The sequence below is a fragment of the Chlorocebus sabaeus genome, chromosome 13 (genome assembly GCF_047675955.1).
Source record: "Chlorocebus sabaeus isolate Y175 chromosome 13, mChlSab1.0.hap1, whole genome shotgun sequence".
In the NCBI taxonomy this organism is placed as follows: Eukaryota; Metazoa; Chordata; class Mammalia; order Primates; family Cercopithecidae; genus Chlorocebus; species Chlorocebus sabaeus.
In genome coordinates, this window is record NC_132916.1 from 49,439,479 (window position 1) to 49,462,095 (window position 22,617).

The 22,617-nt window shown below is 41.8% G+C and overlaps 1 protein-coding gene across 4 annotated transcripts in view; it reads left to right on the top strand.

The window, feature by feature from the left end:
• TPD52L1 (TPD52 like 1) overlaps positions 1-11,355 on the top strand; it is a 111,749-nt gene extending 100,394 nt beyond the window's left edge. Inside the window, exons 5-7 of one of the 4 annotated variants that reach the window (XM_008007162.3) lie at positions 1,644-1,682; positions 5,070-5,130; positions 10,696-11,355. In XM_008007162.3, the coding sequence (XP_008005353.2) occupies positions 1,644-1,682; positions 5,070-5,130; positions 10,696-10,824 (229 nt within the window). In that variant the 3' untranslated portion in view covers positions 10,825-11,355. The remainder of the gene's footprint in view (positions 1-1,643; positions 1,683-5,069; positions 5,131-10,695) is intronic. The other 3 variants (XM_008007165.3, XM_008007167.3, XM_008007168.3) reach the window with 3 other exon arrangements.
• The last annotated feature ends 11,262 nt before the right edge of the window (positions 11,356-22,617 follow it).

Here is a 22,617-nt window from a genome sequence, read left to right on the forward strand (position 1 = left end):
CTTGCTGCCTCCTTGCTTCCCAGGGCTCCCTGTTTCTTTCACCCTGTGCCTGAACCAACAAAACTACACTCTATTTTCCAGAGAGTGTCCATGACCAGGAAGATAGTTTATAGGGCACTTAATACATTTGAACTTATTGAAGTACGTCTGTATCTCATTTCTGAATCATTGACACCATCTCACTAGCTGAACAATCTCTCAGGAGTCTCTTTCTCTACACCATTTCTTCTGGTGTTGACAGAGGTCCATAGAATTAAAAGAAGAAGAAAAAACAACGTGGAGATTGAAAGTTATGTATGTTTTCTAAAGCTTCTAGAAAGTAAAGTTGAGAAACAAAAACAGATTTTCTGTAGATTGTCATATTTCTGTGAATTTCTTGTACCTGTAATTTGTGTTGATGTTTCACCTTCAACTTTCTGTGCCTTCTGAAGTTGAAGGGAAGAAAGGCTACTGGAAAAGCGCATATGTTAAGAAGTTTGCAATTGTTAGTCCCAAGTCCCCGAATTAAGCCTTCTTTTAGCTGGAATCTTATTATACACTTTTATTTTTTTTAATTTTTTTCTAAGAAAGTGGTCTATGTTTACAGAGATACACCAATTGGTAATGCAGATTAGGCTCTTTCAGTGATGCTTTTTAAGTGTAATTTCTGAGGCAATATCGGCCTAATAGTTTCTAAATCGAGTGTCTAGGGTAAGACCGTAAGTATCCCATGAATTTCTTTGTCCTTTTCTTTCTGTGTTCTAGCAAAGTGCTACCCATACTAATGCCCTCAGTGGATATTATCAGTGAAGGGTGACAGATTTGGTCCCTGAACTATTAGCTTCTTGAGAGAAGAGAAAGCAGGGGTGCTGTTGAAAAGTGTGAGGTGGGATCCAGCACTAGGCCAGGAAAATGGACCCATTGTACTCCTCCCCCTACCCAGCCTGATTTCTGAGTGGAACTCAATAGAAAGTAACAGGCAATCAACCAGAGGGAAGATGAATCAGCTACTAGGATTAATAGGATGAGAAGTCTAAATCTCTTAAAATTCTCAGGAATGTTTGTATTTGCACCAGATGTTCTTGACAATCATCTGGTACAAATCAATCATCCTGACAATCAAACCAGAATGGATGCAGAAGTCCCTGCCCTCACATTGGCCTATGAGAACTGTGTTTGCCTCGCATGTGCTTCCTTGAAAGTCTTATGTTAACTTCTTGCTTTCCTTTGGCCAGTTTCTCTACCATAGAATGAATAGCTTCTACCTGCCTGGCTCTATTTCCTGGGTACTGCCTTTTGCTCCTTACTGTCTTCCTGAGCAGAAGGGAGTAGAGACCTAGGCTGGGCCTGGAGAAGATGCCCATGGGCTACTGGGCTGACCTGGGAGAAACCAGACATTCTCAAATTTCCTGGCAAAAGGAGGCTGCAGAAAGTAAAATAATATGCAACTGTGGATCCACCATCTACTTTTCATTTATACCCTTGAAAGCTGACTATGCCTATTATACCCAACAAAAACAAATATCATCTTGGTTGGATGGGCAGGGAATATTTCAGATATTTGGAATTGCTGTTTTAGAACTACAAATAGGGAGTTTTTCTTGTACTTATGTATGCTCTCTTCTTTTTTCTTTTTTCCCCTTTAATCTGCTTTTGCTCTGAAGCTACTCCATTCGCCATTCCATAAGTATGCCTGCTATGAGGTAATGTGTGTAAAATCTTTTATGTAATATTAATATGGAATGTGTTTAAGGTGTTACTTTATTTATATTTACTTATGGGGTTCCCTGCTTTATGCGAAAGGAAATTGCTCATGGTCTTCAGAAGAAAAGGTTGACAATTCTGTAGAAGAATTGTGTAGCTTGGGCTTTTGACCAGACATCCTGGCTTAAATCTAGCTTTTCCTGTGTGACTCAAGACAAGTGACCTAACCTCAATTCTTTTATCCATATATTACAAGAAATAAGACCTACTTCATATGATGTTTGTGAGGCATAAACAAAGGAACCTCCATAAAGCACTTAGCACAGTGTCTGAACATGCCAAGCAATCTTGCAAAGGTAACCTTGGGTTTCTCATTGCAGCAGAATTAAATGCCAGCCTGGGGGAAAGTTTAAATGAAAGGATTGAAGACTAAGAAGGCTAAAGTTCTAGAAAGGATATCATTAGGATTTTTTAAGGTAGATATTAAGGTGAGATGTTTGTTAAACAATAAAATGCCAGTATAATTACTGACCAGATAAAAACTGGTGAGAAAGACATTCCTCACTTCAAGTTTGCATGGCATAGTGATGCAGTCAGATAAAATTAAACTAACAGCAAGGCAGGAATGAGTGTTAAATTGAAAATCAGAAAATGCAGGCTCTAGCCCAGCTCTGCCAAGGATTAACTTTGCACTCATGGGAAAATCACCTCAACGGTATCAGCTTCATCATGTTTAGAATAAGAGGCTATAACCAGATCAGCTGCTTGCCAAAGGTGCCCCTCCACCCACTGAGCCCTAAGGCTGCCTAGAGATGAAGCCTTTGGGATCTTCCCCCACTTCAGTCAGACCTATGCCTCTTCTACCTGCTTTATATTAATGTTGTGGTTTGAGTGCATTATAGAAGGAGTTCAGTTACTTTCAAAAGTTTGAGACCGCTGAAGCCAGATTCTTTATATATATAATCTTTTCCTCTGTTTTTTAACTGTCATGAAACCAAATTCTTCCTAGGGTCATTTGCAGCGCTAAAAGTTTGTACATCTGATCAAATCTGATTAAAGTTGTACATCTGATTAAATCTGATTAAAGAGTTTCTCCCTGTTCTCCAGCATGTATCCTAGTATAATTTAATTAGATGAATGTCTGTTCTATTATATTTTATGAAGGAAGGCTCTTCTGCACTGGGGTTATGTGGTTAATTGGTTGATTTGGAAATTTAACCACAGTATTTAGTTCTCTGTATTTGGTGGTAAACAGAGAGTACAGATTCAAGATTGCTTAGTTCATCTTTGAATGGCTTGCTCTCCCTAGCATAAGAATACCCAAGGTGGGTAGTGGAACCTAAAGCTCTGTTCCCCTTTACCTGTCAAATTTTGAATCTGGGTGTCAGAAGACGACTTGGAAAAATTAACATGGTTTTCCCCTGTGGACCAGGAATTCATCTGGTAGTGGCTTATGGGTCAAACGCAATCTGCATGAGCTTGCCTGAAACTAACTTGAAAAAAAATTATTTTGCCTGTCTAACATACACCCATGAACCATTTCCTCACTGTGGGCCTGTGTAACTGATGGATGACAGGCAGTCATGTGTGCAGGCTTGGCCAAGTAAAATCTGCAATGGAAATGAAGTGCCAATAACTATATACTTTTTGAGTCGTGCAAGTATAATTTTACTAATATTTCATCATGGAACAGGATTATGGAGGATCACTCATAGGAATTTGACTCGTGTTTGAGTCATACACAAAATGTGATGCCATGTCAGGACCCTCTGAACTCACCATTGTTAATCTGTGCAGCCTGAATGCAAGTACATTTCTGACCCTGTGGAGCACCAAAGACTCAGGAGACAATTCCCAAATTCACTCATGAACATCTATGTTCATTACCTTCTAGTGGTATAAGAGTGATACTTCATTCTGCACCATACAATAAAACCTATATTCTATAGCCGTTCTCCTTTATAAAGTTTTTCTAGGCCATTCCTCTTATTTTACTTTTTTTTTTTTGCACTCAAGAGAGAATAACAAATGCCTTATTAATTCAACATTTAGTGAAATTATTTGATCTGAAAATGATGGCAGTTGTTGCTGCTAAAAGCTGACGTGGATACAAGATTTAAATACACTGAGTTCAGTTCCTGTTTCTTAATAGGAGTTGGTGATATTTTTAATGGTAGTGATATCATTAAATTATATTATGGGGCCAAATCCAATATAGAACACCAGGAAGCACCAAATGAAGTTTTTCAGCTTAAAGCAACAAAATGATGTATAGATTATTTAACACAATGAATGAGTCACAAATAAAATGCCATTGGGGCCAGGCATGGTGGCTCACACCTGTAATCCCAGCACATTTGGAGGCCGAGGCAGGTGGACTACCTGAGGTCAGACTTCGAGACCAGCCCGGCCAACACGGTGAAACCCCGTCTCTACTAAAAATTCAAAAAAAAAAAATAGCTGGATGTGGTGGTGGGGACCTGTAGTCCCAGCTACCCAGGAGGGTGAAGCAGGAGAATCGTTTGAACCCTGGAGGCAGAGGTTGCAGTGAGTCAAGATCACACCACTGCACTCCAGCCTGGGCAACAAAGCAAGACTCTGTATCAAAAAATAATAATAATAATAAAGAAAGAAAGAAAAAAAAAAAAAGCCATTAGGCTGCAAAGGTTCTGTTTGGTAAGAGAACAAATAGGTATATCCTATTTGGTAGGAAAAATAACGCGTGCTAATAACACCATTCTGATTGGGCGTTAGGTAGGTAATAGGTATGTTTCGTCTTAAAATAATGAAAGCATTAACTTTCCAAAACACCACTTCATGTAAATTGTCAAAATGATTATTTTTCTAAGGCATGGAAAAGAAAAAATATATGAACATTTTTTTCCTTGCACTATTTCTGAATTGTCTCACATTTGCTGAAATAAATAACTTTAAATACTGCCAAGTGGCAAAACTCAAACATGACATTCTTCATATGGATTTTCCATTGCTTACTAAAAATCCTGAGTCAGGAAGAGGAGTGTTGTGATAGAGACAATAAATGCTAAATGAAAACTTAAGGTACCTATTGCTCCACTGGCTCATTGGAGATGATTTACAGTGTACCATGGAATTATTACAGTTGTGTCATTGCCAAATACCATATTATTTACTGTATAGTTGAGTATCTGATCATTTTACCTAGAAAAACTCCATGTCAGTTTATGGTTTCTGAACCTAACCTAACAGAAGTGACATACATTTTAAACGTAGTTGGTGTACATGGCAAGCTGACAGGTAGCTCTGTTGCAGAGGCCATGTTTACAAATATGAGCAGAAAACCAAACAGCATGGTTGCTAAGACAGCTAGGCCTTTGGAGCTGACCTCTCTCTTTTTGTTATTTTAGGAATTCTCCTACTTTCAAATCATTTGAGGAGAGGGTTGAGACAACTGTCACAAGCCTCAAGGTACAGATGAAGTGAATTCTGTGTGAGTGGGTCCATTGACTCAGGACAGCTTAGCCATTGCTGTGGTTAAAGTTGAGGCAGGGCCAAGAAGGCAGGCTTGCATCAAGTCAGACCTTTTCCTTCACATATAAACCTATGAATAAAACCACTATTGAACAGTGTTACTGTATCCTTAGAGTTGTTTGTATAAACCATTCAGGGGTGAATTGCTCATTAAAGTGAATTGGGGTATGTGTTTACCACTTAATCTCTTAATGCTATCCCTCCAAAAGTAGATATGTGAGAGATGACTGGATAGAATAAAGGCTATATGAATTCTGAATTTAGAGTGTGAGTGAAAGTTCAATAACAGCACATAGCTTCTCTGGTTTGGACATGGAACAGCAAAAACAAACTCAGGACTATGTATCCACTACATCAGCTACCTAGACTTGTTTATAAATTCAGGTACAGAGCACAGCACAGTATGGCTATCATAGAGGGAAAATTAAACTGAGTCACAAAATGCATTTTATAATAACACAATAATGCATTTCATCCCTGCATGTAAATTGAAAATGTGCCTATTACAGGGTAAGTGTTTTTAAAATTCACTGGAATTATTGTGTCAGCATAGGTAAGTTTGAATAAAAAGAGTAAAATGAAACCAGTCTAGTTTTAAAACTGAATTTTTAAAACAAGAAAAATCATTAAAACTACTAAGATTATTTTTTAAAGGTATCACTTAATGACTTAATTACATCTTGCTATCATTATCTCTATTTCATATACAATCCATTTCCGTATTTTACCATAACTGGGAAAATTAAGAATATATGTGATCTTTAACCAGATCAAAAACCTTCATATCCCATGCTGATTATTCAGCTGCCTCTGAATCCTGTGTCTCCACGCTGCTATCATGTGTGCTGCCTGATAAGTGTATGTGAGGTTGTAAGTTATTCCTTACTCGCGGTTCCAGGTGCTCTTGTGGATTTTGACCTGGAGAGTCTTTTTCTTAGGGCAGGGTCTTTCACATAGTCTACTTCTACTTTATTAGACGCATAATTAGGTGTTTAAGGCCCAGGAATGAAATTATTACTCAGCATTACCATGCTTTCATCAGTTTCATTCACCAGAAGTTTCCAGTTGCAGTTTCACCGCTCTGCATGCCAACATCATCCCTTATTGAGCGTACAGGAACAAGTGGGAGCTGTTAAACTGCCCCATGGGTAGGAAAATTTTTTTTAAAGAGAGGAGCATCCAATGTATGAACATTTCGCTTGCTAGAAGATAAAAATGAAAGGCTCAAAAAATCCCAGGAGTCAGTTTCTAAACATTTGGTTTTCAGCCTTAGATGACCCAGTGAGGACAGGTTCCATTGCTTTTTACACAAGTTCTGACAGAGGAGAAGTTGTACTTTTTAGGTTTTCTTTAGAAGAAGGAGCTATGAAGAAGCAAAAGAAGAATAAAGAAAAACCTATTTTCATTTGCTTTTAGGAAACTCTGGTAAGCTCATGGCTCCCAAAGGATTTAAGTGTTTAATCCACATGCTCAGCTTCTCACTTTTCTCACCTCATTGGGATAGAAGATATAGCCTGCCACCTCCTTCAGATATGCACATAACTAACCCAGCCCACCAGATACCAGCCTTTGTGAAGACCTCCTGAAAGTGATTCTATGCTTGTATGATTGATTGTGGTTTAACAAGACGCACATCCCACACACCTCCTATCTCATGGCCAAAGTCTAATTCCTCTTTTTCTGTCCACTCAGGCAATGGAGAATAGCTGATAATTATGCTTTGTGTCGAACCTCCCACTTCCTCAATAATTACAAATTTCTCAGTCCTTTTTTTCCCACTAGACTAAATAATAGATATGTATAATACTTTTTTTATATAGCTTATTTTTTGCAGTTTACTTTTGTGTTCTAAATCTCCAAAATGTCTATATTGTTCTTTAATTAAGGATCCTTAGACTGTTTTCTGCTGAGGGAATGAATCGGTAAAGATGAGTGGAATTTCTTGCAGGTCTATGAGCTGCATTTCCATTCACATACCCGGTTTTCAATTTGATTTTTGAAGACACTGCTGATGAGGAATCATAGTCATATTTATGTTCTGTGAGAAAATAGGTTCCACTGTAAAGGTCCACTCCTGCCATCTTCTCACACAATCTGTCATGTACCATGTGGCACTTGTACCAAATCTATGGTTCGTTCTTTATACCCAACTCTGTAGTTTGTTTTTCCATGAAACACTTTTCCAATCCTATAAAATTTAGTTCTGCCTATGCCCTTACAATGTATTCCTTGACACCTCAGCTGATGTCACCTGTATAGTCACTGAGCATGCTTTCTATTTCATCCAAAACAAACAAGCAAATGCAGAACCAACTTCTGTGAAACCACTTTTGGTATCTTCTACCATCTCCCAATGAGTCATGAGTAACTACATCTCTTCCAACCATTTTGCATCCATGTCAAGCAGACCATATTTTTAGTGCACCTATTTTTTGATAAATACATCACACGGCCTGGACCAAAACCTTAAAAAAAAAGGGGGGGGCCAAGTTACATTACATGTTTTGTTTCTTTTTGTATTATGAGAGATTAGGAAGCCCAACTCGGCAATTCAAATGAAATTCTATGCAAAGAATGATTATAATTTGGGGACAAAGTGACAAACACTTGTATGAAAAACAATTACGAAGAGAAGGGTCCAGGAGATTTTTATCATTCACATCTTTGCTTAAGGAGGTCCTTACCTAAGGTATTGCGGTAGGCAGTCATTAAACCTACGTGGTTGGGAATGTCTTTGATTCCATTCCTTCTTTGCCAAATTGATTTCTTACAAAGCCGTTCCTTCCTTCTTCATTTTACTACTCTGTTTTGAGGAAATCAAGAAACAGGGAAGAATAATGAAACAAAGCACAGAAGAAAACATCAGTAATTGTTATTCACTGAATTCAATATTGTGTGTTACTTCTATTGCAAAAGAGAATGTGAATGGAAGAAAAAAGAGAGAGGGAACTATTAATAGAGTAGATTACATGGAATTAATCTTATTTGTTTATCTCAGGGAAGAAATAAGCATAGTGAAAAATCACACAGTGGAAACCATCCCTTTCCCCCACCAGTTCCCAGTGTTAAGATAACAGAGGGAAGGCAGAATCAGTGCGCTGCCAGAGGTCCACAAACTAAGCTGACCCCTTTCTTTTGAATGGTACATAAGCTGAGAATGGCTTTACATTTTTTAATGGTTGAAAAAAATCAAAATAAAAATAATTTTTTGACATTTGAAAATTAAATTACATAAATTCACATTTCAGTGTCCATACATTAGTCTTACTGAAATACAGCCTTGGCCAAGCCTGGTGGCTCTTGCCTGTAATCCCAGCACTTTGGGAGGCCAAGGTGGGCAGGTCACCAGAGGTCAGGAGTTTGAGACCAGCCTGGCCAATATGGTGAAACCCCATCTCTGCTAAAAATACAAAAATTACCTGGGTATAGTGGTGGGCGCCTATAACATCAGCTACTCAAGAGGCGGAGACAGAAATAATTGCTTGAACCCAGGAGGCAGAGGTTGCAGTAAGCCAAGATTGCACCACTGCACTCCAGCCTGGGCCATGGAGCAAGACTCCGTCCCAAAGAAAGAGAAGGAAAGAAAGAAAGGACGAAAGAAGAACAAACGAATGAATGAACGAAAGAAAGAGGGAGGGAGGGAGGGAGGAGAAAGAAAGAAAGAAAGAGAAAGAAAGAAGGAAAAGAAAGAAAGAAAGGAAAGAAAGAGAGAGAGAGAGAGAGAAAGAAAGAAAGAAAGAAAGAAAGAAAGAAAGAAAGAAAGAAAGAAAGAAAGAAAGAAAGAAAGAAAGAAAGAAAGAAAGAAAAAGGAAGGAAGGAAGGAAGGAAGGAAGGAAGGAAGGAAGGAAGGAAAGAAAAGGAAAGGAAAGAAAAAAGAAAAGAAAAGAAAAGAAAAGAAAAGTCATGCTCATTCACTTAGGTATTGACTGTGGCTTTTTCCTACAAGAACTGATTTGAGTATCTGTGAGAGTGACAATGTGGTTCCCAAGTCTGTAGTATTTACTGTCTGGCCCTTTACAAGTAGAGTTTTCTGACACCAAGCAGAGTACAAAAATTCAATATAATAAATAAATTTAAGATGCAGAGAGAGATTTTAGTGACAATTGGAGAAAAGTGTGTTTTGTAATGATGGCACTGCCTTTGAACCCTGGTTACATTTTTAAAAGGGCGGGCCAGGCAGCACGGACACACTCCCCAGTGTTGTTGGTGTCTGTGAGTGATTACTTCGGTGACAGTGAGACATCAACATCAGTTTGGCAATAACAACATTATCTATTCTATATCTTTTTTTTTTCTTCAAAGTGTTTTTCTACATTATGAAAAACAATGGGAGGGAAGGCAAATGTGACTATTAATGGACTTGCACTAAGCATTTTGCATCATCAAATATACAGCAGTTTTAATAAGGAATGTTTCAAAATACTTAACCATATTTTTAAATTGTAAGTTAATTCCTTCAGGTTTCCATTCTTAGTCAATAACAAATACACGAGAAAAAGGCCTTGTAAAACATCATAACTGCATTGTAAAGAATATTCCTACTGTAAGCATGTATTAATTCCATTTCACGCTGCTGTGAAGAAATACCTGAGACTGGGTAATTTATAAAGGAAAGAGATTTAGTTGACTCATAGTTCCACAAGGCTGAGGGGACCTCAGGAAACTTACAATAATGGCAGAAGGGGAAGTAAACATGTCCTTCTTCACACAGTGGCAAGAAGGAGAAGTGCAGAACAAAAGGTGGAAAGCCCCTTGTAAAATCATCAGATCTTGTGAGAAGTCACTCACTATTAGGAGAACAGCATGGAGGTCACCGCCCCTATGATTCAATTACCTCCTACCAGGTTCCTCCCTGGTAGGATTATGAGGACTATGGGAACTACAATTCAAGATGAGATTTGGGTGAGGACACAGCCAAACCGTATCAAAAGGCAGTTGTCTAAGATGATGTGAAATCACCAGTGATTAAGACTTGATCCATCTTCAACTTTCAAAGCAGAAACCAGAAATCATTTTCCATTGAGCCACTCTGACTTTTCAAAAGACATTTGTCAGAAATCCAGTTTGCCCTGCTAACTCCCAAGTAGAAAAATCTAAGTTTATGTCATGTAAGGATGTTTATACATTGTAAAATTGGAGGAATTAATAAAAAATCAAATTCCATTTTGATTAGATCAGTTATCTGGGTAAGTGGGGATAGATGTGCCAAGTCCATGAATCCGATTATGCTCCTGAAGGAATTAAAATCTTGGATGTAGAAGAGATAAAAAGAGGGTTGCTAAAATAGTACAAAATTAAAGTTTGGAATCCTATCCCAGAACCCAAGTATGAATAACATTCTAGCACTCTGCAAAAGGAAACAAACTTCTGTACATTCTTTTGTCTCTAAAGATAGAAAGTATTTCTGAATTTGAAAGGAATCCAGCCTTTGGCATTCTTATAAAGACATTACAAAAATGATAGTAACAACTCACTGCATTTTTGTGGATCTGCTCATTTCAGACGAAAGTAGGCGGGACGAACCCTAATGGAGGCAGTTTTGAGGAGGTCCTCAGCTCCACGGCCCATGCCAGCGCCCAGAGCTTGGCAGGAGGCTCCCGGCGGACCAAGGAGGAGGAGCTGCAGTGCTAAGTCCAGCCAGCGTGTGGCTGCATCCAGAAACCGGCCACTACCCAGCCCATCTCTGCCCGTGCTTATCCAGATAAGAAGACCAAAATCCCGCTGGGAAAAACCCAGGCTTTGACATTGTTATTCAAATGGCCCCCAAGAAAGTTTAATGATTTCCATTTGTATTTGTGTTGATGATGGACCACTTGACCATCACATTTCAGTATTCGTAGATGACTGTCACATTTTAAAATGTTCCCACTTGAGCAGGTACACAACTGGTCATAACTCTTGTCTGTGTAATTCGATGTATATTTTTCCAAACATGTAGCTATTGTTTGCTTTGATTTTTGCTTGGCCTCCTTTATGATGTGCATGTCCTTGAAGGCTGAATGAACAGTCCCTTTCAGTTCAGCAGATCAACAGGATGGAGCTCTTCATGACTGTCTCCAGCAATAGGATGATTTACTATAAATTTCATCCAACTACTTGTGATCTCTCTCACCTACATCAATTATGTATGTTAATTTCAGCAATTAAAATAATTGATTTTAATGACTTTGAATTCTTAATTTCTTTGTCTTAAAAGTTGCTAGTTATGATTTTACAGATGCAATTTTAAATCAACTTTTACCCAGGTGTGGTGGTTCACACCTGTAATCCCAACTCTTTTGGATGCCAAGGTAAGAGGATTGCTTGAGGCCAGGAGTTAAAGATCAGCCTGGGCAACACAGACCCTGTCTCTACAAAAAAAAGAAAAAAATTAGCCAGACATAGTGTTGCTTGCCTGTAGTCCCAGCTACAATAGAGGCTGAGGCAGGAGGATTGCTTGAGCCTAGGGATTTGAAACTGCACTGAGCTATGATTGCACTACTCCAGCCTGGGTGACAGAGTGAGACATTGTCTCCAAAAATAATAAGTAGTCAACTTTTATGCTGGTTTGGTGAACATGAGAGAGGATATGAAAATAAATATTACCTCAGCTGTCCTAGGATGTTAAAACAATCTCCAATTTTAAAATTCTCTCCAATCTACATAGAGTAGTAGTTAGATAAAGGATATCCAGAAAAGAGAGAGCTAGAAAATGGGAGAAGCAGAGTTCTGCAACCCCTTTCAGTTTGTAAATTGTTCACATGTATGAAAATGGTATTTATCAATCCACTCAGATTTCTGCACTAACTTTTATCTTCCGTATCATATGTATCTCTTTTCTTTTTCTAAATGGGAACATATATTTGTTATTAGGTATCAGGGATATAGACTTAAGATATATTTGTAAAATGCACACTGAACAGACATCCAACCTAAAAAAAAATCACTATTTTAGAAAGCCCATATAATATATACATATTTGTTAGCATGCTAATTGTTCATTTTTTGTGTTTATTAAATAGAAGTAGATATAGACGACATTTTGAAGTAAAGCACATCTGAAAAATTCTACTCAAATTAATGGAGCATGACAATCTGTACAATCTGTACACCTAACCGAAAACCAAGGTGGTTCAGGACAACATCATCTCTGATGCCTGGAATCTTAGCACAGGGAATGAGACTGTAAACTTGAACCACAGTGGATGAATGTAAATGAAGAAGGTTCACTAGCAGGGATGCTGGAATTCTCCCATACTTGTGCTTCCAGTCTGTTGGTTGAAGTAGAGGCAGGAAGCCAACCCTGCCCAGCTGACTCGCAGGCCGTGCTGGCCCGCCCACCACAGCACGCAGGTACTCAATCTCTGTGCCCAATCTGTAGTTGCCTTTTGAGTGTGAAGTGGCCAACTTGTGAAAACTCCCTGCCACCTTCTTTTTTTACCATACTCGGCACACCACATTGTATTAGATAAAGTTATGGTACTTTAAACAAATATCTCCATTCACCAACCAGTTTCTGCACACATTAGTCTCAGCCTTACAATCTGAAAACACAATATTAGAATTGGATAGAAAAACAATCAAGAAAACTTAGTGGTAATATCTTAAAGCCTCCAATATATTTTAGCTATTTATTTTATTCCATTCATCAAAATTCTGATTTCATTAGTTTGGAAAGAATCTTATTCACATCATCTCTATTCATCTAAAAGCTTTTCATTATTCACTCTGACCTAGAACTGATATTCATAATGGTCATGGCATAAGTAACATTTTTTCTTTTTGTCATAAAATGTGTGTGAATAACTCAGATTAGATAAATCAAACACTTGTTGGTAGGTGGGCAGTCTTGCCTAGTTTGGGCAGTGAGCCTACTTTTAGCCTCAGGAGCATCACTAAGAGCTGTCTGGTTCTCCCTCACCATGGGTGTGCAAGCTCATCCTGATGCAATTGATTGCTGAACTTCTCAATGACATCTAGTAGGGCTCAGTTCACAAGCAGTAGTTTAAAATGTTTCACAAGTCCTAAAAAGTAATTGCACACAATGAACATAACCTTTTATGAACAAACCAAAATGACTTCAGGTCAACACCATGTGTGTATGAAAGGATACCTCCACAGAAAATGTACAGTTGACCCTTGAACAACAGGAGTTTGAACTGTGAGGGTCCACTTATGTGCAGATCTTCTTCTGCCTCTGCCACATCTGAGACAGTGATACCAACCTCTCCCCTTCTGCAGCCTACTCAACACGAAGACAATGAGGATAAAGACCTTTATGATCATCTGCTTCCACTTAATGAATAGTACATATATTATCTCTTTGGGTTTTTTAAACATTTTCTTTCCAGAGCTTACTTTATTGTAAGAATACCATATGTAATGCATATAGCATAAAAATATGTGTTAATTGACCATTTATGTTATCAGTAAGGCTTATGGTCAACAGTAGCTGTTGGTAGTTAAGTTTGTGGGGAGTCAAAGTTAGAATCGGGTTTTTGTTTTATTTATTTATTTATTTATTTTTGAGACTGAGTCTTGCCCTGTTGCCCAGGCTGGAGTACAGTGGCGCAATCTTGGCTCACTGCAACCTCTGCCTCCTGGGTTCAAGCAATTCTCTGCCTCAGCCTCCCGAGTAGCTGGGATTACAGGTGCCTACCACCACACCCAGCTAATTTTTGTGTGTTTAGTAGAGAGAGGGTGTCACCATCTTGACCAGGCTGGTCTTGAACTCCTGACCTTGTGATCCACCTGCCTTGGCCTCCCAAAGTGCTAGGATTACAGGCATGAGCCACCGCACCCAGACTAGAATCGGATTTTTGAAGTGCAGGCCTAACCCCCGAGTTGTTCAAGGGTCAGTTCGTTAAATTATCAAAAATTCTGATGTAATTGTCATTACAAAACAAACTAGCTTTTAAAAAAAGTAAGTCATTATGAAATTTAACCATTTACCACATTTTAAATACTGTTGCCATGATGAACATATTTGTAAATTTATAATGCTAACTTTATCTCACAACTCACATCACACAAAGATTATGACTATTGGCTGGGCGTGGTGGCTCACGCCTGTATTCCCAGAACTTTCGGAGTCCAAGGTGGGTGGATCACCTGAGATCAGGAGTTTGAGACCAGCCTGCCCAACATGGTGAAACCCTGTCTCTACTAAAAATGCAAAAATTAGCTGTGCGTGGTGGCACATCCCTGTAATCCCAACTACTTGGGAGGCTGAGATGGGAGAATCTCTTGAACCAGGGAGGCAGAGGCTACAGTGAGCCGAGATCATGCCACTGCATTCCAGCCTGGGTAACAGAGAGATGAGATGCTGTCTCAAAAAAAAAAAAAAAAAAAAAAAAAAAAATTAGATTACAACTGTTGGCAGGTCATTTTAGCAATGCAATCTGCATATCTTACTCCAAATTACAAATTTTGTTAGAAATCTGTTCTTGAATCATAGCAAACAGAACAAACTGCATGCTTTAGGATGTAATGTGATGATATGCCATGCCATTCACAGTGGCCAGTGTGGAGGGAACCCAGGGATCTACATGGCTCTTCTGTCACTGTTCATTGTTCCAAAATTACATGTAAGCTTGAAAGTTGTTGAACATCAACCCCATCGTTCTCCTCTCACTTAGTATTCAATTTGAGTAGAAGTAGCGTGATAAAGGAAGATGGTGATAAGGTTAAAAAGTGACTTAATATGAAATATGAAACAACTTCTTCAAACCTGGCATTCAAATGTAACTTCAAACTATAATATTATTTGGCAAATATTGTTATATTTGCTATTTATGGCGACTTTTGATAACCTCTGAGCATGGTAAAATTCTTTATGCTACATTTCTACTTGACTTTCAGTTCACACCAGAGGGTATATTATGTACACACACATTATATATAAAATATATATAATACATATATCATCCATCATATATATAATATATATATACACAAATTAAAGCAAACCAAAAATAACAAAATCATGTCTTTCACAGAAATCATCCCATTTCACCTTTGAATGTGAATATTGACAAATTGCTTAAATGAAAATGCTGAGTACAGAGATGCTTTTTAACAAAGCTCTTCATCAGTCATTTACCCCAGAGCATGTATCACCACCACAAGGCTTTGAGGTGAATCAACATTTTCAAATACAAGGGCATTGAGAATTATGTAATAGCTGGTAAAATACCAATCCATAAGGGAAAAACAGTGTAAGGAAAATGGCTGCACTTTAATCAGGAGAAAGCTGAGGTGGTGCTGCAAAACTGAATGGCCTTAGACATACTAACTGCTACCCAAGGAGGCACCTGTATCCTTTTAGGAACACAATGTTGTATCTTTATCCCTGACAATTGGCAGAACATAACAGCAGCTCTGCAAGCAGTCTCATGGGAAATTAAGGTGGTTGAGAGCCTTACGGATGGCCCCTTGCAGAGATGGTGGACATTCCTGGACTCTGGCCTATGCTGGGCCCTAAAAGTCATAAGTAGTATAGCTGGGATCCTAGTAGTGAGCTGTTGCTCTCTGTATTGTTGTGGGTTATGGATCCAGGGCTCTGCCCTATAGGCATGTAGCCCTACCTGAAAGACTCTCCTTGGCCTAGCGGTAGAGTGTAAGGGAAATGGTTGTGCTTTTGTCGGGAGTAAGCCAAGGTGGCCTTCTGGCGCACCATGACTCAGCAGGTTTGGAGCACAGGCACACAACTCCACACATTATGTAACCCCACATGAGGCACATTAGGTGACCACTCACATGAGCTTGTGCTTGACCTATAAAAGGTACAACTATCCTGCTGATGCTGTACATATAGCTCGCACCCAGAGAAAGAATAAAGCCATGTCAAAACTGCCATGAGTGATTCCTTGAGTGTTTTTCCAGCTACCCACCACCTGCCCACCGGCTCCCTTCAGGCCTTAGCTTGGGCTAGAACCTGACAATTGATGCGGTGAGCAGGATCGTGAGGTGAGTGAGCCTTTGGTCCCTGCTGATTCTGGGTCGGCCATGTGGACAGAACATGGGCTGTGGTACCCAGTGGCAGCTGTACTGCTCAGATGGGATCTGTTGGAAACCTGGGCAGTGTTAGATGGGTCATGCTTCAGCACATAGAGAAGGCACTGAAGCAGCTGGAAGCACAGAGCACCAACAAGGAGTGAGGCTTCAAGGCCTGGGTCTGTTGTCTTGGCTGAAGATCCCCACTCAGTCTGATACAGTGGAAGAGGGACCTCTGTTGTGGACTTGCTCAGTGGTCCATCAGATGGTAGATCATGAACAGCCATTGGAGCCCCAAGGGTGGGCTCAGGGACCCCCTCCCAGAGTGGTAACACAACACAGTTCATATACTGCCTATATCCCAACTGAGTTGCAAGAATTAGGCAAGTAGGGCTGCCAGCGTCCAGGGGAACCCCTGCCTACCTGGAGGCTTCATTTGTGGGATGAGGGAGTAGATAGTATCTCCTGTTCTGCCTCTGGGATGGAAAAGCTGGCCTCTATCATGACTCGCCTTCATCATGACTCCCCTCCTTCCTTCAGTGGTTGCAAGTGAGCAGGTGGTTAGTGGCAGGACAAGGTGACCACACCCTGATTGAGTGGCTTTGGGCAGCCATATGGACTGTGTGAAATGACATTGGTGAAATATCTGAAACTGTGAGTAAATGGCAGTCATGTGCTGATTTAGTGCAAGTCATCTGGGCAGTGGTTATGTGGCAGGCTATGTGTGACCTGAATATCCGGGGCCAGATGATGAACGTTTACCTCTGCACCTCCGAGTGCCTTTGGCTTCCTAGCTGCTGTCCTCACCCTGTAGGGAGGGCACCACGTAAATGAAGTGACCACTGCTATGGCAGCTCTCTGGGAAGCAGAAGGCTGTCGGTGGTACTGAGGGATCCACACCATAAAGAAGAGGAAGGTGCCCTGCCCACAGAGGGCTCCCCCATGGGCATAAAGGGGGCCCCAGCGAGTGACATGCCCACAGATGTGGATGGATTTGATTTTGGCCAGGGTTGACTGAGAAAAAAATCAATAAGCTGCCCAATGAAGTAGTCTTAACTTTGTGGAGACAGTTGTCTCCAGAGAAGCAATTCTGGAAAACACCAAGGGGAAGAAGGACATTGCTGCGTGACCCATTCCCTCCCAGGTGCTCCAACTCAAGGACTATTTGCTGCAGCCAGGTTGAAATGTAGCACCTTTCCTGTTTTATTAGGGAACTGGCCAAAGTGCCCATCTTGGGGGGACACCAGATGACCAGTGGCCACATGTAGAATTAGCAATTCACTGGTCCCCTACTAACTTAGAGCAGGTGCCAGTGCTGGTAAATATTGACACAGATTTTAGCCTTGTGTATGGGAATCAGATAGGTTTCTGGGTAATGCTGTTACACTGATGGTTGTGGAGGCTGGTCACTGAAAGTGAAACCTGTGTCTCTGTACCTCAGCATTGGCCGTTTGGCTCCCTATTTATATACTGTGTATGTCTCCCCCAGACCTGAATACATCCTGGGGGTGGACATTTTACATGGCCTGACGTTACAAACCCCGGCCAGGGAATTCAGACTTCGAGTGCATCTGGTGAAGCTGGTGCTGCGTGGACATAAGCATCACCAGCCTCAGGTCCCGCCACAACCCCAACTGGTCACTTCTACCCACCAATGCCATTTGCTGGGTGGGCATATGAAGATAACTGAGAAAACTAAAAAGCTGGAGGAGGTGCAGATAGTATGTGGCATCCACAGCTCCTACAATTCTCCAGTGTGGCCAGTTACAAAGTTTGATGGAACTTGGCAGATGACGGTAAACTATCAGGAACTGAATAAAGTAACTTTGCGTGCAGCTGTACCGTCAATCATGGATTTGATGGAATGCTTGACAGTGGAACTGGGACAGTACCACTATGTAGTGAACTTGGTCAATTCATTTTTCTCCACCAACGTTGCTCCAAGAGCCAGGAACAGTTTGCCTGCACGTGGGAAGGGCAACAACGGACTTTTACAATGTTGCCACAGTGCTATGTGCATAGCCCCACCATATGTTATAGTCTTGTTGTCATGGATTTAGTCACTTGGCAATGTCCAGAAGGGATTCGCCTATTCCATTATATTGATGATATTATGTTAACCTCTGATTCTCTTGTAGATTTAGATGTGGTGGTGCTCCTCTCGTGACATTTGGCAGCATGCAGTTGGGCCATCAATGAATCCAAGGTCCAAGGGTCTGGATTATCTGCCAAATTCTTGGGAGTTACCTGGTTGGGTAAGATGATGCCCATACGAGAAGCTATTACTGACAAAACTCAGGCATAGCCCTGGCTGACCACAGTGAAGCAGCTGCAAACTTTTGTGGGCCTCCTGGGATATTGGTGGGCATTTCTACCCCATTTAGCTCAAATAATAAAACCGTTGCATGGTTAACAAAGAAGGGAGCTACCTGGAATTGGGATGATATGGCTGAGACTGCTTTCCTGGCAGCCAAGCAGGCTATTCAGCAGGCACAAGCCCTATAGGTAGTTGACCAGGGGCGCCTGTTTGAGCTGGATGGGCATGTGACCACAGATGGTTTCGGTTGGGGCCTGTGGCAGCACACAGAGTGCCTGAGAACACTAGTAGGCTTTTGGTCCCAACTCTGGAAAGGAGCTGGGCTCCAACAGTCCTTGATAGAGAAACAGCTAGCAGCTGTATATGCTGCACTTCAGTCTTGTGAGAGTGTGACAGAATGGGCTACAGTCATCACGTGGATGGCTTACTCAATAGCAGGGTGGGTGCATTCATGGGTAATGTCCCCCTGGACTGGGATGGCACAGACATCCACTTTGGCAAAGTGGGGCACCTACTTGGAGCAGCGAAGTTTGCTGAGTACAAGACCCTTAGCAGCAGAGTTGCAAGAGGTCTTGGAACCCATAGACCTAATGCAAGAGGCCATAGGGCCTGAGGCACCCCTAGACCCCAAGCCATCACTGTTTAAGGAAAGGTAACCCCCATTCCCCATGGGGCATGGTACACAGATGGATCTAGACTAGGATCTAATGCTGCCTGGACCACTGCTGCAGTCCAACCCTAGTACAGACACCATATGGTTTGAAACCGGGTGTGGGCAAAGTAGCCAATGGGCTGAACTTAGAGCAGTATAGATGGTGATCACTAAGGAGCAGACATCTATGGTAATCTGTACCAATAGTTGGGCAGTCTCTCTAGGCTTAACCTTGTGGTTAACTACTTGGAAAATACAAAATTGGCTAGTCGGCCACTGGCCTATGTGGAGCCAAGTGATGTGGCAAGACCTCTGGGAAATGGGTCATCAGAAAGATGTAACTATTTATCATGTGTCAGGCCATGAGCCTTTGGCCCCTCTTGGTAATGCTGAGGGAGATGTCTTGGCCGAGGTCCAATGGTTAGTCGGCACCTACACAAGGTGGGGCAAACTGATGTAACAGAGCAATAAGCGTTGGAGTCTGTCCCTTCCGATGCAAGATATTTGGGAGGCTCATCAGAAATGCCCAGCATGTACTCAGTCATACCCTAGATGGAGGCACTGCCCACTGTTACACAAGTGACAATAGTTCGAGTGACCTTGACCAGGTGGTAAGTAGACTACATCGGGCTGCTGCCAAAATTGCAAGGATATACACATGTGCTAACAGCTGTGGACATGGTCACAGGCCTGACTGTTGTACATCTACCCTTGCAGGGTGGCCAATCAACAGCACATCCTCCGGGTCTTGCAACACTTATGTGCCCTGTATGTTTGCCCTCTGCTGTAGAGAGTGATAGGGGAACCCATTTCACTGGACAACAGGTACAACAATGGGCACAACAAATGGACATAAAGTGGGGATTCCATGTGCCATACAACCCACAAGCTGTAGGTATGATTGAGGGATATAAAGGGCTCTTGAAGAATGGGTTATGCTTGCATGTCACACCCCTGTCTTTGCAGGGCTGGAGTTCCAAGTTGGACCTGGTGGTTCAAACCTTGAATGAATGGCCATGGAAAGATGGCCCGGCCCTTGCGGAGGCTTTGTTATACTGGGCCACCACCCCTATTCAGTTGCAGATACACACTAAGGATGACCTCCTCCGACCAGGTATGGGGACGAACGGTAACCTTTTTTTGCCTGCCCCAACGCCCCTGAAGGGAGGGGAACAGAAAACCTGGCTGTGGCCATGGACCCTCCAGGCTCCCCACTGCTGGTGGTTGACCATTGTAGCTCCCTGTGGGGAGGGCCTACAGTATGACTTGCATGTCACTCCTTGGGCGTTCAATGCATGTCACCCTTGGTTGACTGTTCTTAGGGCAATGGCCAGGGAAGAAACACTCCTCTGGGGGACATAAGTACTGTCTGCATGGCCTACTATGAGCTCCTCCTTGACTTTGCTTGACTTTGGCATAGACACTGGACCCATAGGAACCATGGGGAGCTGAGAAGGTGTGGTACCATCGCCCAGGGCAGAAGCTCTTGGCAGCTGCATTGTTATCCATGGATGAAAAGTTAGCCTGTATTTTGCCTGAGGGACATGATTTACCTGTTCATAGCTGTGCCTGCTCTACCATTTTGGCCATAGGTTAAAATGTTCCAAACTGCATTGTAAACTGCGCCCACACCTATGCTGAGGTGACCAATGTTTCCAACTTTTGGGTCTGCACTGCCCTTCCAGCAGCAGCTGCAGATGACTTGCCTTAGCATATACATTCAGTGACTGCAGAGAACTGGACCTGGCTGGAGACTTGGGGTCCCATGGTTGACAACTGGAATGCAACGCGGCAAGCTTTAGACAAAGGACGCTGCAAGATCCATGGTGCTCCCATCACCTGACTGGCCCATAGCATTTATGATGGCTAGGGCTGGCTAGTGGGGGAACACATAGTACCCCCAGCCCAGGTGTCACAGTGCATAGAACAACATTGGGCTAACACTACTGTGGGATGGGTACCCATCATGGCCTGTGTAAACATAACACATGTCACCATACTGAAGGTATGGTGGAACAAGCAGCCCCACCAAGGTTGGGCCCCAATGGACTTTGTGCCCCCTGGGAGTTTATGGGTCTGTGGGGACACAGGGTGGCCTTATCTACCAGTGAACTGGACTAAATGTTGGACCTGGGGGTGGTCTTATGTACCTGCCACTGTTCTGTCCACATTGCCCAGACACTGCATAACTGGGAGGCGCTACACTCTGTTTCTGAGTGCGACGAGCCCCTTGGTGGTTCTACCCCTTGACAGTGACTATCCCTGGAGTGGGTGTCACAAGTGTAGAAGCACGAGTTACCTCTCTTGCAGAGCACACCACTTGGGCTCTGAATTACACCCAAGTGGCCCTCCTCCTGTTAATGGATGAGGCTCATCAGATGAGAAACGTGGTGTTGCAAAACTGAATGTGCTTAGACACAGTAACCTGCTGCACAAGGAGGCACCTGTGCTCTTTTAAGAACACAGTGTTGTACCTTTATCCCTGACAATTGGCAGAACATAACAGCAGCCCTGCAAGAGGTCTCATGGGAGATCAGGGTGGTTGAGAGCCTTACTGGTAACCCCCTACAGAGATGGTGGACATCTCTGGGCTCTGGCCTACGTCGGGCCCTAATAGTCCTAAGTAGCATAGCTGGGATCCTAGTAATGAGCTGTCGCTCTCTGTATTGTTGTTGTGGGTTATGAATTCAGGGCTCCACCCTATGGGCACGTATCCCTACCTGAAAGACTCCCCTCAGCCTAGGGGATGGAGTGTAAGGGAAATGGCTGCATTTTAGTCAGGAGTAGGCTGAGGCAGCCTTCTCATCCTGAGGCACAGGATGACTCAGTGGGTCTGGAACGCAGGCGCACAACTCTACACATTATGTAACCACGCCACATGAGGCACATTAGGTGACCATTCACAGAAGCTTGTGCTTGGCTTGGATTCACTATTGTCTGTAAAAGGTTTAACTACCCCCCTGATGCTGTACATATGGCTCGCACCCAGAGAGAGAATAAGGCCATGTCAAAACTGCCTACGATTCCTCAAGTTTTTCCAGCTACCCGCCACCAGCCCACCAACTCCCCTTATACCTCAGTTTGAGCTAGAATCTGACAAACAGTAACAAATAATTCTTTTTTCTTGAGTTCAAACCATGAATAATTATTTACTCTGCATTGTAATGATAGGGTTGTCATTCAGAAGACAAATTCTAGGTAAGTGGCAGGTATCTTCTAAGGAAAACATTTTTAAGTAATAATGCTCAAATATTTATAGACATTGCTGGCAGACTCAGGAGCTGTTATTTTATTGATCTTCATTTTGTTATCTTATCAAATGTTTTATTTATAACACTACAATATTTTTTCTTTATTCCTTTAAAAGGTGTATTTCCTCAGGAAGTAAGGTTTAGGATTAATTGAAAACTCCCATTTGGCAGGTAGATGATGAACTGAGATAATGGTTAAGTGACTAGTTATAAAGTTTAACCCAGCAGAA